General features: G+C 45.1%; 1 protein-coding gene across 1 annotated transcript in view; it reads right to left on the reverse strand.

Annotated features, from left to right (window-relative positions):
* LOC142557998 (dermonecrotic toxin SPH-like) overlaps nt 1-18,176 on the reverse strand; it is a 62,563-nt gene that overhangs the window by 22,681 nt on the left and 21,706 nt on the right. Inside the window, exon 2 of the mRNA XM_075670169.1 lies at nt 15,910-15,995. Within this exon, the coding sequence (XP_075526284.1) occupies nt 15,910-15,954 (45 nt within the window). The 5' untranslated portion in view covers nt 15,955-15,995. The remainder of the gene's footprint in view (nt 1-15,909; nt 15,996-18,176) is intronic.

Raw genomic sequence — 18,176 nt, forward strand, 5'->3', positions numbered from 1 at the left:
GCATTTGAATCAGTAGAGACCCCAGCAGTCGTAGAGGCATTAAGTAAACAAGGAGTACAGGATGCTTACGTAAATACCTTGGAAAGCATCTACAGAGATTCCACAGCTACCTTAATTCTCCACAAGAAAAGTGGAAAGATACCTATAAAGAAAGGGGTCAGACAAGGAGGCAATCTCTCCGATGCTATTCACTTGGTGCTTTGTCGAGCTATTAAACTGGGAAGGCTTAAGAGTAAGGGTCAACAGCGAATATTTCAATAACCTTCGGCTTGCAGATGAGATTGTCCTGTTCAGCAACACTGGGGACGAGTTACAACAAATGATAGAGGACCTGAAGAAAGTAAGTGTAAGAGTGCGGTTAAAAAAATATATGAAGAAGCAAAGATAATGAGCAATAGCCGGGCAAGGGAACAAGAATTCAGGATCGCCAGTCAGCCTCTAGAGTCTGTGAAGGAGTACGTTTGCCTGGGTCAATTACTTAGGGTGGACCATGATAATGAGAAGGATATTTACAAAAGAATAAAAATGGACTGGAGCGCATTTGGCACACATTTTCAGGTCCTGACTGGAAGCTTACCATTATTATTAAAAAGAAAGGTGCACAATCAATGCATTCTACCGGTGCTGACATATGGGGCAGAAACTTGGAGGCTGACAAAGAAGCTCGAAAACAAGTTACGGCCGGCGCAAAGAGCGATGGAACAAAGAATGCTAGGCATAACGTTAAGAGACAGAAGAGAGCCGTTTGTATCAGAGAGCAAATGGGCATAGCCGATATTTTAATTGACATTAAGAGAAAAAAATTGAGCTTCGTAGGTCATGTAATGTGCAGGTTAGATAACCGGTAGACCATTGGGGTTACAGAATGGGTGCCAAGAGAAGGCAAGCGCAGAGAGGATGGCAGAATACTAGGTGGAGTGATGAAATTGAGAAATTCGCAGGCACTAGTTCGAATCCGTTGGCGCAGGAAAGGGGTAATTGGGGATCGCAGGGAGATGCCTTCGTCCTGCATAATATAGGTTGATGATGATGCCGATGTAGTGATAGAAACAATCAAACAAAGAGAAACGAAAACAATGACAGGTTGCTTCATGCAACATACTGAGTTCAGACACATGCGCCCATAATTGCCCTTTGGGTCAAGGTCTTTGCTCCGATTCGCTCTCGCAGCGTCCCAATATATTTTGACAACAGTAAATTATGGGCTTTGACGTGCCAAAACCACAATAATGAGTCAAGCCGTAGTGCGGGACTCAACGAATTTGGACCGCCTGGAGTTCTTTACCATGTACCTATATCTAGGTACACGGGTGTTTTCTCATTTCTCCCCATCTAAACATGCGGCCGCCGTGACCGGGATTGATCCCGCGAACTCGTGCTTAGCAGCGCAACATCCTAGCCACTGAGCAACCACAGTGAGTTTCTGACAATATTAACACAACTGTTTCTATAATTTAATATTTAGAATGCGCCGAGTAAAGCACAGCGCTGCACCGCGCATGGAGAAATCAATGTGCTCCAATAATAATTTTTTTTATTCCGACGATGAAAATACATTGGCGATTTAGCAATGCGAGAAATACATTAGCGCTACGTCGCACCTCTTTGAGCTCCTTGATTCAAGATTTAAGCCGTGTTCACCATATTGCAAAGTATTGTTCAGCAGTTCAATGTTCGTCCTTCATCTTCGAGGAGCGAAGCGCAAGTGACGATGTCCCGGGGCAGACTACCATGGTCCGTTTCGCTCTCTCTCTCTCTCTCTCTCTCTCTCTATATATATATATATATATATATATATGTCAAATTGAGTCTCCCCTATTTCCCCTCATCTCGTTCAGGAATAACGCGGGTATCGCATCTGGCAGCCATGATGCCATTAATAGCGCACGAGTGTTTATTAGCCACGTGCCTCCTCTCGCTAAATCGCGTGCTACGTCATGCCATAGGGCAAAAAGAAAGGGTTACGAGTCCGCCTACCATGACTTCGAGTGGCACTGGCTAACACTACGGGGGCTTGATCTACTACAAATAAATACCCAAGTTAGTGGACAGATTGATGACTGTTGCTGTCGCACAAGTGGGGGTGCATTCCAGGCATAATTCGAAGGAAGTGGGTTATGTCACCACCGGCAACAAGTTATCGTTTCGTTGACTTTTATTTCCCTTTTCTTCGTGATTTCCTACATTTCTGTTTGGACCTTTGTTTTCAGTTTGCTTTCTTTGTCTTAACTGCCTCTTGGCTTTCTATTGTCGTATTAACAAAAATTGCGCCCCTCTGTTTCGTTTGTACTCGTGTATATAGGTACGCGTATACATTATTGTACTTTGCGTGAACGTTTTTTACAAGTCAACCTGTGTTGCGAAGTTGTCGCTCAGCGCAAGACGCCGGTTCCTGTGTCTGAAGTTTCTCGAATGTTATCGCTGGTTTTATCCGTTCCCTGCGGTCACCGAACCTTTTGTGATCTGATTGCATGGGCAACACGACTTGCGTAGTACTTTCCGGGAGCTACGGGGGCACCGGCAATTACGCCGGAACCGGCGACAAGTCATGTATAAAAGCCGACGCGCTAGACCCGCATGCCTGATTTCGGCGATCGTCGACTGTGCTCGCCGCTATCTTTGTGCTTCGAGTGTCAATTGCTCTTCTAGGCATAGGTTCGTCCCAACAAAGTAGTACCGCAATTCACAGCACCGCCACTACAAGGTGACAATATTATACCACTGCCACGTGACCACCTCTCCACACTTAATTCACACGCTTATTTCCAATTGGACGCACCTATTCAAGGCATTAAAACTTGCTAGACTGCACTTTCAATCTGTTGCGCTCGTTAGGTACTGGGAGCACTTCATTGCATTATTGTTTTTGTTAAAAACACCAAAAATGTTTAAAAAATGCAATGACTATTAGGCGGTGACTTGCCCTTGAACACGTCTTCTGTAGAGGTCCATTGTGAACTGGAGGAACGTCATTAAATATCGGGGTTAGAGTGCAGGGGACCACTGGCGGAATTTACTAACAGGTACTACCAGGTATATTTTATGACTGTTAGTGGTATACTAACTCCTTCTTTTACATAGGTAATCTTGTCGGTCTGAATATACCACTCTCATTTAAAGGAATCGTCATTATTAGAAAAATGGGTCGCAGATGATGTTTACGGACGCAAATCAAAATACGTCATGGCGACATTCACTTGGTTTGTTCTTGAGGACTTTGTAAGTTTTTGTCAGCCTATCTAACATTGTAGGCAAGCTGACATTTTGCCCGACTGGTACCACGATCTTATTTGGTATATATGTAGGGTACTTGCTAGCTTGAGAAACAATTAGAACTTGTGCAGCAGTAGTGCAGAGAGTGGTGTATTTGCTCTAACGCATGATCCGCCAATTTTATGTCAGATGTGCCGATGCCGCGCTGAAATAGGTCATTGCACATGAGTGCCTATTGAAATGATGTCGGAATACAATTACGTGGTGCGTATCTTTCTTGTTGCATTATATAAGAATGACTTTCTTTCGCTTTATAGGCTATACTTACCGAAAAGGGAGTCATAACAGTGAAAGGAAGCCAAAAGGTGGTAGATCGTATGGGGCGCTTAAGTTGATAATGGGAAAGCATTATATATCCTGTTACGCCAAAATCCATCTGAAAGATGGTACCGAAAATTCGAGGACGGAGCAAAGAGTAAAAACAGATCAAAATCTGCTCAGATTCATGCCGCATTTCTCAGGGAGGTTTCACTAAACAAATCAAGTAAATGGCTTTGAAGATGAAATTTCATAAATATCGGGCTAGGAGGGTATCGAACCCGGGCGGCCGCGGTGTGAGACGAGCACGCGTCTGCGACGCCACGGCAGCTCCAATGTTCTGATTTTCTAAGAGTGTCCTTAGTTCGTGCGCCTAGTGCGTGCAATGAGCGCATTCATGACGTTCCGAGGTCTACAAACAGTATAATGCTTTCACATTCTCACACGTAAGCAGTCTTGCGTATCTTTGCGTAAATTTCCAATCTGTTGCTATTCTGCTTCGTTCAGTAGCACTCTCCGATGTGCCAAACATTTTAGGGGCCACGTCCACTTCGTCTGTCTTTGAAACGTCACGAAAAACGCGAGAACTCCCCTACTCATGATGGCGGGCACACACTATTTATGCGTGATTAGGCTTCACAAAAGAAATGCCTTTATTTCTCATTGTGTGCCTTTGTCACCCCTAGACTTCCGCAATTGGTGAAAAGGTTTTCGGGCCACGCCTAATTCACCTGTCTGTCACGCAACGTCGCAGCACCACGGAAACTCCTCATGTCAAAGTCAAGAGTTGGTAGTAAAGATGCAATATTGTGCCAAACAAAACTGATGTCGGAGACTGCGTCGTTCTGAAATGGATAAGAGACGGCTGTCTACTGATCGCACTAGTTTTGGCTACTGCGAGCTGGTGAAGATAATTTTCTTTGCGTAGAATAATGTTTAGCGAGGCAGCATAATGTTTCGGTGCCCTTTTGGCACATATACATAACTGTCGATTCCTCTTCATTGGTTATCCATTCTGGCGGCATTTCTCACACTCTGTTGCACGCTGCACAAATAGTGGGCGAGTAACCACAATATAAGCAAGTGGAAACTGACCAATCAGAAGCACCGGCACCACTTTCCTCATCCGGTTATCTACTTTCAGTGTGCTAGCTCGGCCCCTCCGGAACCCTCCCCTCTTCTGCACGCTTCTCACATCTGGCCCGTAAATTAGATAAGAAAAATCTGCCGCGTTAGGCAATGCTATTAGCTTTGAAACCCAAGTCCTCATCTATAAAGACGGATAGCGTTTGACTGGGCGGTTAAAACAACCTTGCGGGTCACCTCCTCCGCTTGCATACGTGGTTACGTACATTTGACGACCGGAGACAGGAATAAAATCAGAAAGAAATAGCTTTATGCTATAGCACCCCTGCCTAAGTCGCGTCCTTCATTTTTATCAAATTAAATGCTTGAATATATGGCAAATTGACAACATGCAGCAATGACTTCTGCTGCAACTTTAGCATTACAGCTGTACAACGTTATATACAAAATCAATAAAATAATGTAAATCAACCATATAACAACACACACTCAGAGTACTCGAAAGTAAAACATGAATATAACAACAAAACAAAAAAATCTATTGAAACCCACATAAGGAAATACGACCCTCAAATATAATGTCGTGAATATACTTCTTATAGCGTTGTGGAGGGTGAAACGTTGCGAGTTCATAATTTTCTGAAGTTTAACGTCGGTGGCATTTTATTTGCTAACTTTTGAATACCATAATTTGCCCGCGGTCTTTAACGTTGCCAATTTATATGACGAAAGTTGTAGGAATTATACACAACTGCATAGTTATGCTCAAAACATTCTTTTATCTTTAACGGGAATTATTAAGCCCATGCAGACAAAACATGAGATTAGAAATGTTTATGAAATTTATTTCGGTATGGTTAAAATAGATAAAGAAACTTACCTTTTACCCCCTCCTTTCTTATCTCACAGAAGTGACCACTCTTTAAAAATAAGAGAAATTATTTGTAGAACAAACTACTTCAAGCCCTCGTTTTTTCGACACACAATATCACAGTGGAATCAGCTACCACAGGAAATTGCTGATTGTCGCACTGAAGCATCGTTCAGAGCATATCTGTTGAATTTATAGTGGCATGAACCTTTCTTTTGCTGTGTTATTTATGGTTGATCAGTTCTGTATTTTATCAAGCTTATGTAACACTGTGTATTCCCCCTGTCTTCGGATGCTGCAGGTACTTCAAATAAAAAAATGAATAAGCAAATTATTTTTTATGGATCGTATATGAATAGCCTGGTAATATTACATGTTTGATCTATGTCTGATTTCTTACATATGCCTCTTGAAGTTCCCCTAGAAAGCAAGCTCTGAACCACACGGAGTGTTCGTGTCTGCAGACGATGAATCAACTCGCGGTTAGTTAGTTGCAGCTAGGGGTTAGTTGACTACTTCGTTAATAGCAGTTAGTTGCGTTAGTTGCGGTTGGTTAGTATCACCTGTGTGTGATAGTAAACGAGAGAGTGATGTAGCTGCATTTTCGATGAATAGGACACGCTTCTTCAGCGCTTGTTCATTACACTACGGAGCCGGGTATTTTTGTGCGTAAGTACTGTGTGATTTGGGATTAGAGCAAATGTTCATCAATTGCTACTTCTAGGATTTGCATAGAAGTTCCTTAACCCTTTACTGACGAGTGTTCCCTGCAGGAAAAATACGAAAACGTATTTTTTTCTTGGCGAGTTTTAGTATTGAGTGCGAAGTTTCTGGATAAAGAGATTCCGCCAACACTGAGCGACAGACAGCAAGCGTCATTTGTTGCATTAGAGCAGGAACACTGTAGAGGAAGAAGTCTGGCACGCGACTCGTTGTGTTGTGAAAGCAAGGTCAGAGGAGACACGCCGATGCAAGATATCCAGCTGCGATGGTGTCGCACATGTGATGTAAATCAAATTAGATGTACGCCTATGGTTCACATATGATGAGAGTTGGCTAAACAAACTGAAAACGAAGCCTTAGGAGGCTTGGAGTGAAGCCTACTTCCAGATTCCTGCCTGGCGCTTTGCCCCTACTGCTAAAATGAATTCCGCAAAATATTTTTTTTGTTTTCTTGATTACGCCTATTCTTGATTTGCTTTCCATATTTAGATAAACATTAAACTTTTTGAGGATATATATATATATATATATATATATATATATATATATATATATATATATATATATATATATATATATATATGTCTCGTAATTAAAGGGTTAGACCAGTAAAGTATGTTCAAATGAAGTGCTGAGATGCTCAAAAGTTGACTGTAGAAGCATTCTATGTACACATAAAAAAACATTCCACCGAATAGACGCTTGCCATTTCATCATCATCATCATCATCATCATCATCATCATCATCATCATCATCATCATCATCAGCCTAGTTACGCCCACTGCAGGGTAAAGGCCTCTCCCATACTTCTCCAACTACCCCGGTCATGTACTAATTGTGGCCATGTTGTCCCTGCAAACGTCTTAATGTCATCCGCCCACCTAACTTTCTGCCGCCCCCTGCTACGCATCCCTTTCCTTGGAATCCAGTCCGTAACCCTTAGTGACCATCGGTTATCTTCCCTCCTCATTACATGTCCGGCCCATGCCCATTTCTTTTTCTTGATTTCAACTAAGATGTCGTTTACCCGCGTTTGTTGCCTCACCTAATCTGCTCTTTTCTTATCCCTTAACGTTACACCCATCATTCTTCTTTCCTTAGCTCGTTGCGTCATCCTCAATTTCAGCAGAACCCTTTTCGTAAGCCTCCAGGTTTCTGCCCCATATGTGAGTACTGGTAACACACAGCTGTTATACACTTTCCTTTTGAGGGATAGTGGCAAACTGCTGTTCATGATTTGAGAATGCCTGCCAAACGCACCCCTGCCCATTCTTATTCTTCTGGTTATTTCAGTCTCATGATCCGGATCCGTGGTCACTACCTGCCCTAAGTAGATGCATTCCCTTACCACTTCCAGTGCTTCGCTACCTATTGTAAACTGCTGTTCTCTTCCGAGACTGTTAAACAATACTTTAGTTTTCTGCAGATTAATTTTCAGAACCACCCTTCTGCTTTGCCTCTCCAGGTCAGTCAGCATGCATTGCAATTGGTCTCCTGAGTTACTAAGCAAGGCAATATCATCAGCGAATCGCAAGTTGCTAAGGTATTCTCCATCAACTTTTATCCCCAATTCTTCCCACTCCAGGCCTCTGAATACCTCCTGTAAACATGCTGTGAATAGCATTGGAGATATCGTATCTCCCTGTCTGACGCCTTTCTTTATAGGGATTTTGTTGCTTTCTTTGTGGAGGACTACGGTGGCTGTGGAGCCGCTATAGATATCTTCCAGTATCTTTACATATGGCTCATCTACACCCTGTTTCCGTAATGCCTCCATAACTGCTGAGGTTTCGACTGAATCAAACGCTTTCTCGTAATCAATGAAAGCTATATATAAGGGTTGGTTATATTCTGCACATTTCTCTATCACTTGATTGATAGTGTGAATATGGTCTATTGTTGAGTAGCCTTTACGGAATCCTGCCTGGTCCTTTGGTTGACAGAAGTCTAAGGTGTTCCTGATTCTATTTGCGATTACCTTAGTAAATACTTTGTAGGCAACGGACAGTAAGCTGATCAGTCTATAATTTTTCAAGTCTTTGGCGTCCCCTTTCTTATGGATTAGGATTATGCAAGCGTTCTTCCAAGATTCCGGTACGCTCGAGGTTATGAGGCATTGCGTATACAGGGTGGCCAGTTTCTCTAGAACAATCTGACCACCATCCTTCAACAAATCTGCTGTTACCTGATCCTCCCCGGCTGCCTTCCCCCTTTCCATAGATCCTAAGGCTTTCTTTACTTCCTCTGGCGTTACCTGTGGGATTTCAAATTCCTCTAGGCTATTCTCTCTTCCACTATCGTCGTAGGTGTCACTGGTACTGTATAAATCTCTATAGAACTCCTCAGCCACTTGAACTATCTCATCCATATTAGTAACGATATTGCCGGCTTTGTCTCTTAACGCACACATCTGATTCTTGCCTATTCCTAGTTTCTTCTTCACTGTTTTTAGGCTTCCTCCGTTCCTGAGAGCCTGTTCAATTCTATCCATATTATAGTTCCTGATGTCCGCTGTCTTACGTTTGTTGATTAACTTAGAAAGTTCTGCCAGTTCTGTTCTAGCTGTAGGGTTAGAGGCTTTCATACATTGGCGTTTCTTGATCAGATCTTTCGTCTCCTGCGATAGCTTACTGGTTTCCTGTCTAACGGCGTTACCACCGACTTCTATTGCGCACTCCTTAATGATGCCCATGAGATAGTAGTTCATTGCTTCAACACTAAGGTCTTCTTCCTGAGTTAAAGCCGAATACCTGTTCTGTAGCTTGATCCGGAATTCCTCTTGTTTCCCTCTTACCGCTAACTCATTGATTGGCTTCATGTGTACCAGTTTCTTCCGTTCCCTCCTCAAGTCTAGGCTAATTCGTGTTCTTACCATCCTATGGTCACTGCAGCGTACCTTGCCGAGCACGTCTACATCTTGTATGATGCCAGGGTTCGCGCAGAGTATGAAGTCGATTTCATTTCTAGTCTCACCATTCGGGCTCCTCCACGTCCACCTTCGGCTAACCCGCTTGCGGAAAAAGGTGTTCATTATCCGCATATTATTCTGTTCTGCAAACTCTACTAATAATTCTCCTCTGCTATTCCTAGAGCCTATGCCATATTCCCCCACTGACTTGTCTCCAGCCTGCTTCTTGCCTACCTTAGCATTGAAGTCGCCCATCAGTATAGTGTATTTTGTTTTGACTTTAACCATCGCCGATTCCACGTCTTCATAAAAGCTTTCGACTTCCTGGTCATCATGACTGCATGTAGGGGCATAGGCTTGTACCACCTTCAATTTGTACCTCTTATTAAGTTTCACAACAAGACCTGCTACCCTCTCGTTAATGCTATAGAATTCCTGTATGTTACCAGCTATTTCCTTATTAATCAGGAATCCGACTCCTAGTTCTCGTCTCTCCGCTAAGCCCCGGTAACACAGTACATGCCCGCTTTTTAGCACTGTATATGCTTCTTTTGTCCTCCTAACCTCACTGAGCCCTATTATATGCCATTTACTACCCTCTAATTCCTCCAATAACACTGCTAGACTCGCCTCACTAGATAGCGTTCTAACGTTAAACGTTGCCAGGTTCAGGTTCCAATGGCGGCCTGTGCGGAGCCAGGTATACTTAGCACCCTCTGCAGCGTCACAGATCTGACCGCCGCCGTGGTCAGTTGCTTCGCGGCTGCTGGGGACTGAGGGCCGGGGTTTGATTGTTGTATTCATATAGGAGGTTGTGGCCAAGTACTGCACCAGGGTGGCCAATCCTGCTCTGGTGAGAGAGTGCGTTACCGGTTCTGGTCACCGGGATCAGGCCGCACTCCAGGCCTGTTTGTGCAATTTTCTCAACACACAGTTTTTTTTTGTATTTCCCGGTGGAGAATTGCGCGGCACCGGGATTTGAATCACGGTCCTCTTGCACTGGAGACGGATACTCTACCATCCCGGCAGGAGTTAAATTAAAAATTGAATTATGGGGTAATGCGTGACAAAACCACTTTCTGATTATACACGCCGTAGTGGAGGACTCCGAAAATTTCGACCACCTGGGGTTCTTTAACGTGCACCTAATTCTAAGTACACGGGTGTTTTCGCATTTCGGCCCCATCGAAATGCGGCCGCCGTGGCCGGGGTCCGATCCCGCGACCTCGTGCTCAGCAGTCTAACACCATAACCACTGAGCAACCACGGCGGGTCCCGTAGGAGTTGTACGCCTAATTTAACCTACAGTGGTGCCCTATTTGATCAGTCAAGGTGGACCAATCTGAGCTCGGATATACCGCATGGATGGCACTCGGCTAGAGAACCTGGTATTTATGACCTGCACATGTGTGGCCACACATAATTGAGGATATATAATTTTTTTAGGAGGGTTTCCGTACAGTGATAAAATGAAGGAAAAGACATTAAAAAGAAGAAAAAAAAAGGGGGGGGGGGAAAGGAACATAACATGTGATTTGAACTCGTGATCCTTCAATGTTGCCCGGAAAGGTGGCTCAGTCGGTTGGTTCGTCAAGCCAAACCGTTACTTTCAAGCGCCATAGCTCCTGCTCCAAGCCTCATACTTATGTGGAAAGGGACTGATGTTGTCCGCGACAGTCGATTTCGACAGTCGATTCGGAGTGGTTGGAAAGCATAATTTCTTGAAAAATGGCCGCCAGAGGAGCAGCGTGAACTCGAGCGGCTTTAGAGACTAGGAAAACTGCCTTAAAATATTTAGACTTGAGGGGAAGCTTCGTTAACAAACTATAACACGGCAATCAGCACTCGAATACTACGAGAGAAATTATTGAGACGTGGAAAATTCCCTTGAAATAAATCTGGTTTGCGAGACAAACGCTTGTATGTATTGAATCTCTTAAAAGATGAGGGGGGGAAATATGCGCTCACCGAGAGGGCATCGTCAGCACGAGACCACCACCAGGCACCTTACTGAGATGTGGAGAGCTTCGCGGCCGGAACGAAGCCTCTCCTCTCCGCCGGCCAAGAATGGAAAACGCGCTTTCCGATCGCTCAAGGTTGCGCGGACATTGTATAGCTCTAGCGTCTAGGAAAGAGCTTAAACAGGTGGGAGGGTGGCACGCATAGCGTGGGAAGCTAGCCGCCGGAATAGCTATCTTAAGTACTGCTGCTGGCGAGGGCGAAATATCTTCGTGTAATTATAATAACCCTAATAGGACTTCTTTCAAAGAAAAAAAAAGGAAACGGCTCAGAAGGCTATACTACGAGAGCTATGACTGATACTTTTCTATATATATATGTATTCATCTCATCTATGGGATCGCATACGCGCCCTGTTGCCTTGTCTCTGCGTGTAGTAGTTAAGAGAGCCAGTTTAAGGGCGGAGAAGAAGGAAGGAGAGGAAAGCAATATTGCAGCGCCGTGGTTTTAAAGCGCAACCGTGGTAGTGAAACGGAAGGCGATATAAGCATGCGTGTCCATGGTATGCACACGACAAACTGCCTTACAATATTTAGACTTGAGGGGAAGCTTCGTTAACAAACTATAACACGGCAATCAGCCCTCGAATATAATTATAACCCTAAAAATAATTGTAAATATTCATCTCATCTATAGGATCTAAAGCGCGCGCTGTTTCTTGTCTCTGCGTGTAGTAGTTAAGAGAGACAGTTTAAGGGCGGAGAAGAGGGAAGGAAAAGGAAAGTCTCTGAAGCAAACTTGCAGCGCCGTGGTTTTAAAGCGCAACCGTGGTAGAGAAACGGAAGGCGATATAAGCGTGCGTGGCCATGATACGTACACGACAAACTGCCTTAAAATATTTAGACTTGAGGGGAAGCTTCGTTAACAAACTCTAACACGGCAATCAGCACTCAAATACTATGAGAGAAATTATTGAGACGTGGAAAATTCCCTTGAAGTAAATCTGGTTTGCGAGACAAATGCTTGTATGTATTGAATCTCTTAAAAGATGAGGGGGGGAAATATGCGCTCACCGAGAGGGCATCGTCAGCACGAGACCACCACCAGGCACCTTACTGAGATGTGGAGAGCTTCGCGGCCGGAACGAAGCCTCCCCTCTCCGCCGGCCAAGAATGGAAAACGCGCTTTCCGATCGCTCAAGGTTGCGCGGACATTGTATAGCTCTAGCGTCTAGGAAAGAGCTTAAACAGGTGGGAGGGTGGCACGCATAGCGTGGGAAGCTAGCCGCCGGAATAGCTATCTCAAGTACTGCTGCTGGCGAGGGCGAAATATCGTCGTGTAATTATAATAACCCTAATAGGACTTCTTTCAAAGAAAAAAAAAGGAAACGGCTCAGAAGGCTATACTACGAGAGCTATGACTGATACTTTTCTATATATATGTATTCATCTCATCTATGGGATCGCATACGCGCCCTGTTGCCTTGTCTCTGCGTGTAGTAGTTAAGAGAGCCAGTTTAAGGGCGGAGAAGAAGGAAGGAGAGGAAAGCAATATTGCAGCGCCGTGGTTTTAAAGCGCAACCGTGGTAGGGAAACGGAAGGCGATATAAGCATGCGTGTCCATGGTACGCACACGACAAACTGCCTTACAATATTTAGACTTGAGGGGAAGCTTTGTTAACGAACTATAACACGGCAATCAGCACTCCAATATAATTATAACCCTAAAAATAATTGTAAATATTCATCTCATCTATAGGATCTAAAGCACGCGCTGTTTCTTGTCTCTGCGTGTAGTAGTTAAGAGAGACAGTTTAAGGGCGGAGAAGAGGGAAGGAAAAGGAAAGTCTCTGAATCAAACTTCCAGCGCCGTAGTTTTAAAGCGCAACCGTGGTAGAGAAACGGAAGGCGATATAAGCGTGCGTGGCCATGATACGTACACGACAAACTGCCTTAAAATATTTAGACTTGAGGGGAAGCTTCGTTAACAAACTCTAACACGGCAATCAGCACTCGAATACTACGAGAGAAATTATTGAGACGTGGAAAATTCCCTTGAAATAAATCTGGTTTGCGAGACAAATGCTTGTATGTATTGAATCTCTTAAAAGATGAGGGGGGGAAATATGTGCTCACCGAGAGGGCATCGTCAGCACGAGACCACCACCAGGCACCTTACTGAGATGTGGAGAGCTTCGCGGCCGGAACGAAGCCTCCCCTCTCCGCCGGCCAAGAATGGAAAACGCGCTTTCCGATCGCTCAAGGTTGCGCGGACATTGTATAGCTCTAGCGTCTAGGAAAGAGCTTAAACAGGTGGGAGGGTGGCACGCATAGCGTGGGAAGCTAGCCGCCGGAAGTACTGCTGCTGGCGAGGGCGAAATATCTTCGTGTAATTATAATAACCCTAATAGGACTTCTTGCAAAGAAAAAAAAAGGGAACGGCTCAGAAGGCTATACTACGAGAGCTATGACTGATACTTTTCTATATATATGTATATGTATCGAATATGCTACCTCTCCTAGAAAATGCGTATGAGGTACAAGAACTGGTCCCCCTAATATGATCAATATCATAAAGGCGTTAGCAACATTGCGGGAAATCTTGTGCCGACCTTATGCGCTTTATTTATCCAGATGCAATCGCAGGATGTAAATTATTAATAACTGCTGTACTGACAGTGAATGTCTGAGCATGGTGTATCCGAAAGGTTTCAAATAATTTGCATAGCGCAGGCTTCTTAATTATGGGGTTTTACGTGCCAAAACCACTTTCTGATTATGAGGCACGCCGTAGTGGAGGACTCCGAGAATTTCGACCACCTAGTGTTCTTTAACGACCACCTAAATATAAGTTGATGGATGTTTTCGCATTTCGCCCCCATCGAAATGCGACCGCAGTGGCCGGGATTCGATCCCGTGACCTCGTGCCAGCAGCCCAACATCATAGCCACTGAGGCGCAGGCTTCCTTTTCAGGACAACACACCTTTACAAATAGCTGAGCTTCGCCCCTGCGACCACATGTTCTCAGTTTGACAACTGGTGGCCAAGAGGCGGCAACTTGGTTTTGAACCCACGAACTCCTGCAGCCAATGCAAACACTCAACTCCCAGGCCCCGGCTACGGTTCTAAGACGTTCTTCATTAAATTTAGCGTTCTCGAACGCATACTCCTACCGTATGGGAATGGCCGAGAGCCCGATGTGCGACTCCTGTGGGTGCGAGCACCTATTCGTACCTGCACCTATTGTGTACCTGCGGTACGATGTCCAACGCCTCTCTGTGCGGGCAACTTTACGCAGACTAGACTCGAGACCGTTCACCGAGTCAAAGATACTCGGACCGTGGCCACAACGGTCACTGGCTCGAAAAGCGATTCGTGCACTAGTGCGGTACTTGAAGTGCACGGCCTTAAGAGACCGCTTATAGTGTCATTGTGTACGCGGTCCCTCCCACACGTACTCAGTACTTACTCTCTCCCTTTCTTCCTCTTTCTATTCCCTCTTCCCCCACCCCCAGTGTAGGGTAGCAAACCGGATGCTGTTCTGTTCGACCTCCCTGCCTTTCCTACCCTTGCTTTCTCTCTCGCCCTCTTGCTTAATCAATACAATTGTTAATAAGATTTCCAACTAGATGCCATAATCTGCTTTCTGCCTCTTCAGGTTTTTTTTTTCTTGATGTGGGTATATCTTTTTCTCTTCATAGAGCAATGTAATTTATATCTCTATTTCCCGTCTGCGCCGTTGCCTTATGGCCGCTGCAGAATAACTGAAAGAAATGTAGAAACAGTAACATATATTTGCTTTAATTGAGTACGAAGGTAAACAGGAGACGTGTCCGTCACTACTGAAACACACTCAACATGCTCAATTACCGTGTTAATTTATTAGGTCAAGTTTCCCGCACCTAACTTGGGTTTTCACAGCAAATTTCAGTTAGTGTACTAAATGTATGCGTAATCGGAATTATTAAAATCCGGGAAAAATTTTAAGCTCCGACTTCTGTTTCTTTAAATGTGTTATTTTAACAAATTCCTCATACGAGACCTGTTGCAAACGCGAAGCCGATGCAGCAGCTTAGCGGACTGATGAAATGAATATAGCGGATGTTTAAGCAAATACTTTCAAAGTTTTTTTTTCTTAATTTGCCTGTGCTAGGTAGCACAATTCTAGTCTATGAACTAGTCTACTTGAAGAATAGATGCACAAGAAATCCAAATGCATAAATGACTACTTAATAAAAAATTCCTAATCAGATTTTTTAACTAATTACCTTGTGGCACATATTGCCATCTGCAAACTTTAGCGGGTGAGATTGCAAGGCGCATTCGCTTGAAATGATTTGTGTGGATTACTTCATTTAAAAAATATGTGCTGTCAAACTTGCGCTAAAAATGCGCTGTTGTTCCACTTAGCTATTTCACAAAATGTTGTTTTCTGCATTGAAGCACACAAGCAACATGAACGCCAATGCTTTTCTCAGCGAAGATCAGGAATAAATATCTCCAAACTGGCGTCATCGTGAGAATTGGTTCCGAGTGGCTACGCCTCACGAACTTCCCGGCTAGAATTTGTAAATTGCAATATGTGCTATAAGGTAATTAGCTTAAAAGTTAATGAGGGAATTTTTGTGAATTAGTCGATTATGCATTCCTATTTTTTATGCAAGTAATGTCTGCCTCTTCGAGTAGACCAGCTCATCATGCTCAAGTGCTACCTGTCAGAGGCAGTTCTTCAAGATTTCTGAAAAGGTTCTCTGAAACACCCGGTATATACTTAACACCCTACATTGCTCTGCCCGGTGCTCCCAAGGAACAAGTCTGACAAATACTTGCATCGCAAATTGACAACAAGAACAGGCATGTCGCTTCGAGGAACATTGTTCCGAGTCTTGCTTTCAGTAACCGTGGCTTGTAATTATCTGTAAAAAATAATGAAATGCAAAAATAGTTATTGCATACCAGACTATTCCTTAGGCACTATGCATAAACAGCCATAGACAACAACGCACATAGGCCCCACTCAAACACATTTTATTGATATAGAAATTATATGAGAATGGTCAGACGAAATTCGACCGTCATCATCAGCGTCGCCATAATGTTCCGCAAGAAGTCTAAGTGCGACAAGATTAGGACCGCACGCCGTGCTCTGTAGGTGCAAGGGTAAACGTGCGAAGGTGAGCCGTGACGGATGGTGGCTTGATGTCGCGCGCGCAAAGGTGGCGGGGGGGGGGGGGGGGGGGGGGAGGGTGTATTGGCGGGTGCGCTACACGGTAGAGGGAGGGGGGCGGTTAGCTTAAAGCCCCTTAAACGTCGTAAAGTAGCGGCACGCTTTGAAGAATGCCGCCGACACCGCGTCGCTATCGGCCCAATAGCATCACGTGGGCCCTCGCGCCGTGCATCAACGCCACTTTTGCTCCAGGGGTGCGATTTTGTAGGAATTCTATTACTTTCTTTATGCCTTTTGCCGCCATCACCGCGCAGTCACTGGTCGAAAATGACCGGGCCGCGCTCATTTTGTCTGTCGATCACGCGACGTCAGGAATCCGCGTAAACTGTAATCGTCATAGTGATGTTGACGCACTCATTACGCGGAGCCGTCGCCGACGTGAACACGGAGAGCCAGACGACGCGTTTGACATGCCGGATGACCATTTTCGACGGCGTTTTCGCCTCTCGAAGGGAACGGTGCGGTTGTTGTGCGAGGAACTGGCGGGGGAACTAGAAGCTGAGCGAGCGACGAGACTGTCGATGGAGCGGAAAGTGTTGTGTGCGCTGCGCTTCATTGCTACCGGGAGCTTCCAACCGTCCGTTGGGAGCGAGGAGACGATCCGTGTTTCGCAGTCGACGGTGAGCGAGTGCGAGCGACGTGTGGCAGAGGCTGTCGTGTACGCAGGGGCCCGCAACAAGTGTATCCATTTTCCAAAGACAGCCGAGGAAAAGGCAGCCGTGAAGGAGGGTTTCCTTCGGCGCGGCGCTATCCCCGGCGTCATCGAATGCGTAGACGGCAGCCTCATAGCCATTATCGCACCCAAGGGTGAGCGCAATGCTGTGTTCATGTGCCGCAAGGGATACTACGCCCTCAACTGCATGTTCGTAAGTAAAACTCACGTTTTCTGCTATCCTTTTTGAAAGTTACGTTGCTCTCGTCAACAGGCACTTTCTCTGTTTACGCTTTACCTCAGACCCTCTGCGACCGGGGTCGGACCACGACGCTTTCGTCTGGCGGACGACATGGTTGCGCCGGCGGTTCCAAGCGAGGCGCATCGTGAATCCCGGGGAATACCTCCTCGGTGAGAAAAAAACATTTTATTTGGCGCAGTCACGCTTCAGTAGCGCAGAACGCCATGTCCGTTCCAACGTAAACCTTTAACCAAACCACAAGAACATGAGTAAGTCAGGAGTAAAAAAAAGAAAATGAAGACATTGACTGCCACCATTGGCAATGTTCCAAGTCTTAAGTTAGAAGCACATTGTGTGTCTGCGAGGAGCTGACGAAAGCAACACGTGTTAGTGCTGACTGCACCCAGTGCCTGCCAGAAGCAGAAGAAATGAACACACATTAGTGCTACTGCTACTGCTGTCATTGATAGCACCAACAAGTGTTGATTTCTTGTTTGTGACAGGCACCGAGTAGCGTACTTGTAAATTGGTTAAGAGTTTGTGTCGGGTATGGACATGCTCAACTCATGCTTTTACTCGGGATTCACCTCTGAAGTCTCCTGTAGATTTCCTAAGTTTACGACTTGCCTCTCGTCAGCGGAGTACTCAATGTACTATTTCCATTTTTGTGCAGGTCACAGTGGCTACCCCTTGGAGCCGTGGCTCCTTACCCCAGTTCCTGGCCATCCTCCAGTGCACATGGCCGAGGGGCAGTACAACACAGTACATGCCGCCATGCGTTCCGTAGTGGAGAGGTGCATTGGGCACTTAAAGAGCCGTTTCCACTGTCTTCAGCGATATCGCACCCTCCTATACGAGCCGGAGCGTGCAACCAACATTGTCGCGGCATGTGCTGTGTTGCACAACCTTCGCCTTTCTGAAGGCGACATAGAATCAGGCGATGACAGCAATGACGACAGCAGCAGCGGCAGTAGTAG

This window comes from Dermacentor variabilis, chromosome 9 (genome assembly GCF_050947875.1).
Source record: "Dermacentor variabilis isolate Ectoservices chromosome 9, ASM5094787v1, whole genome shotgun sequence".
Classification (NCBI taxonomy): Eukaryota; Metazoa; Arthropoda; class Arachnida; order Ixodida; family Ixodidae; genus Dermacentor; species Dermacentor variabilis.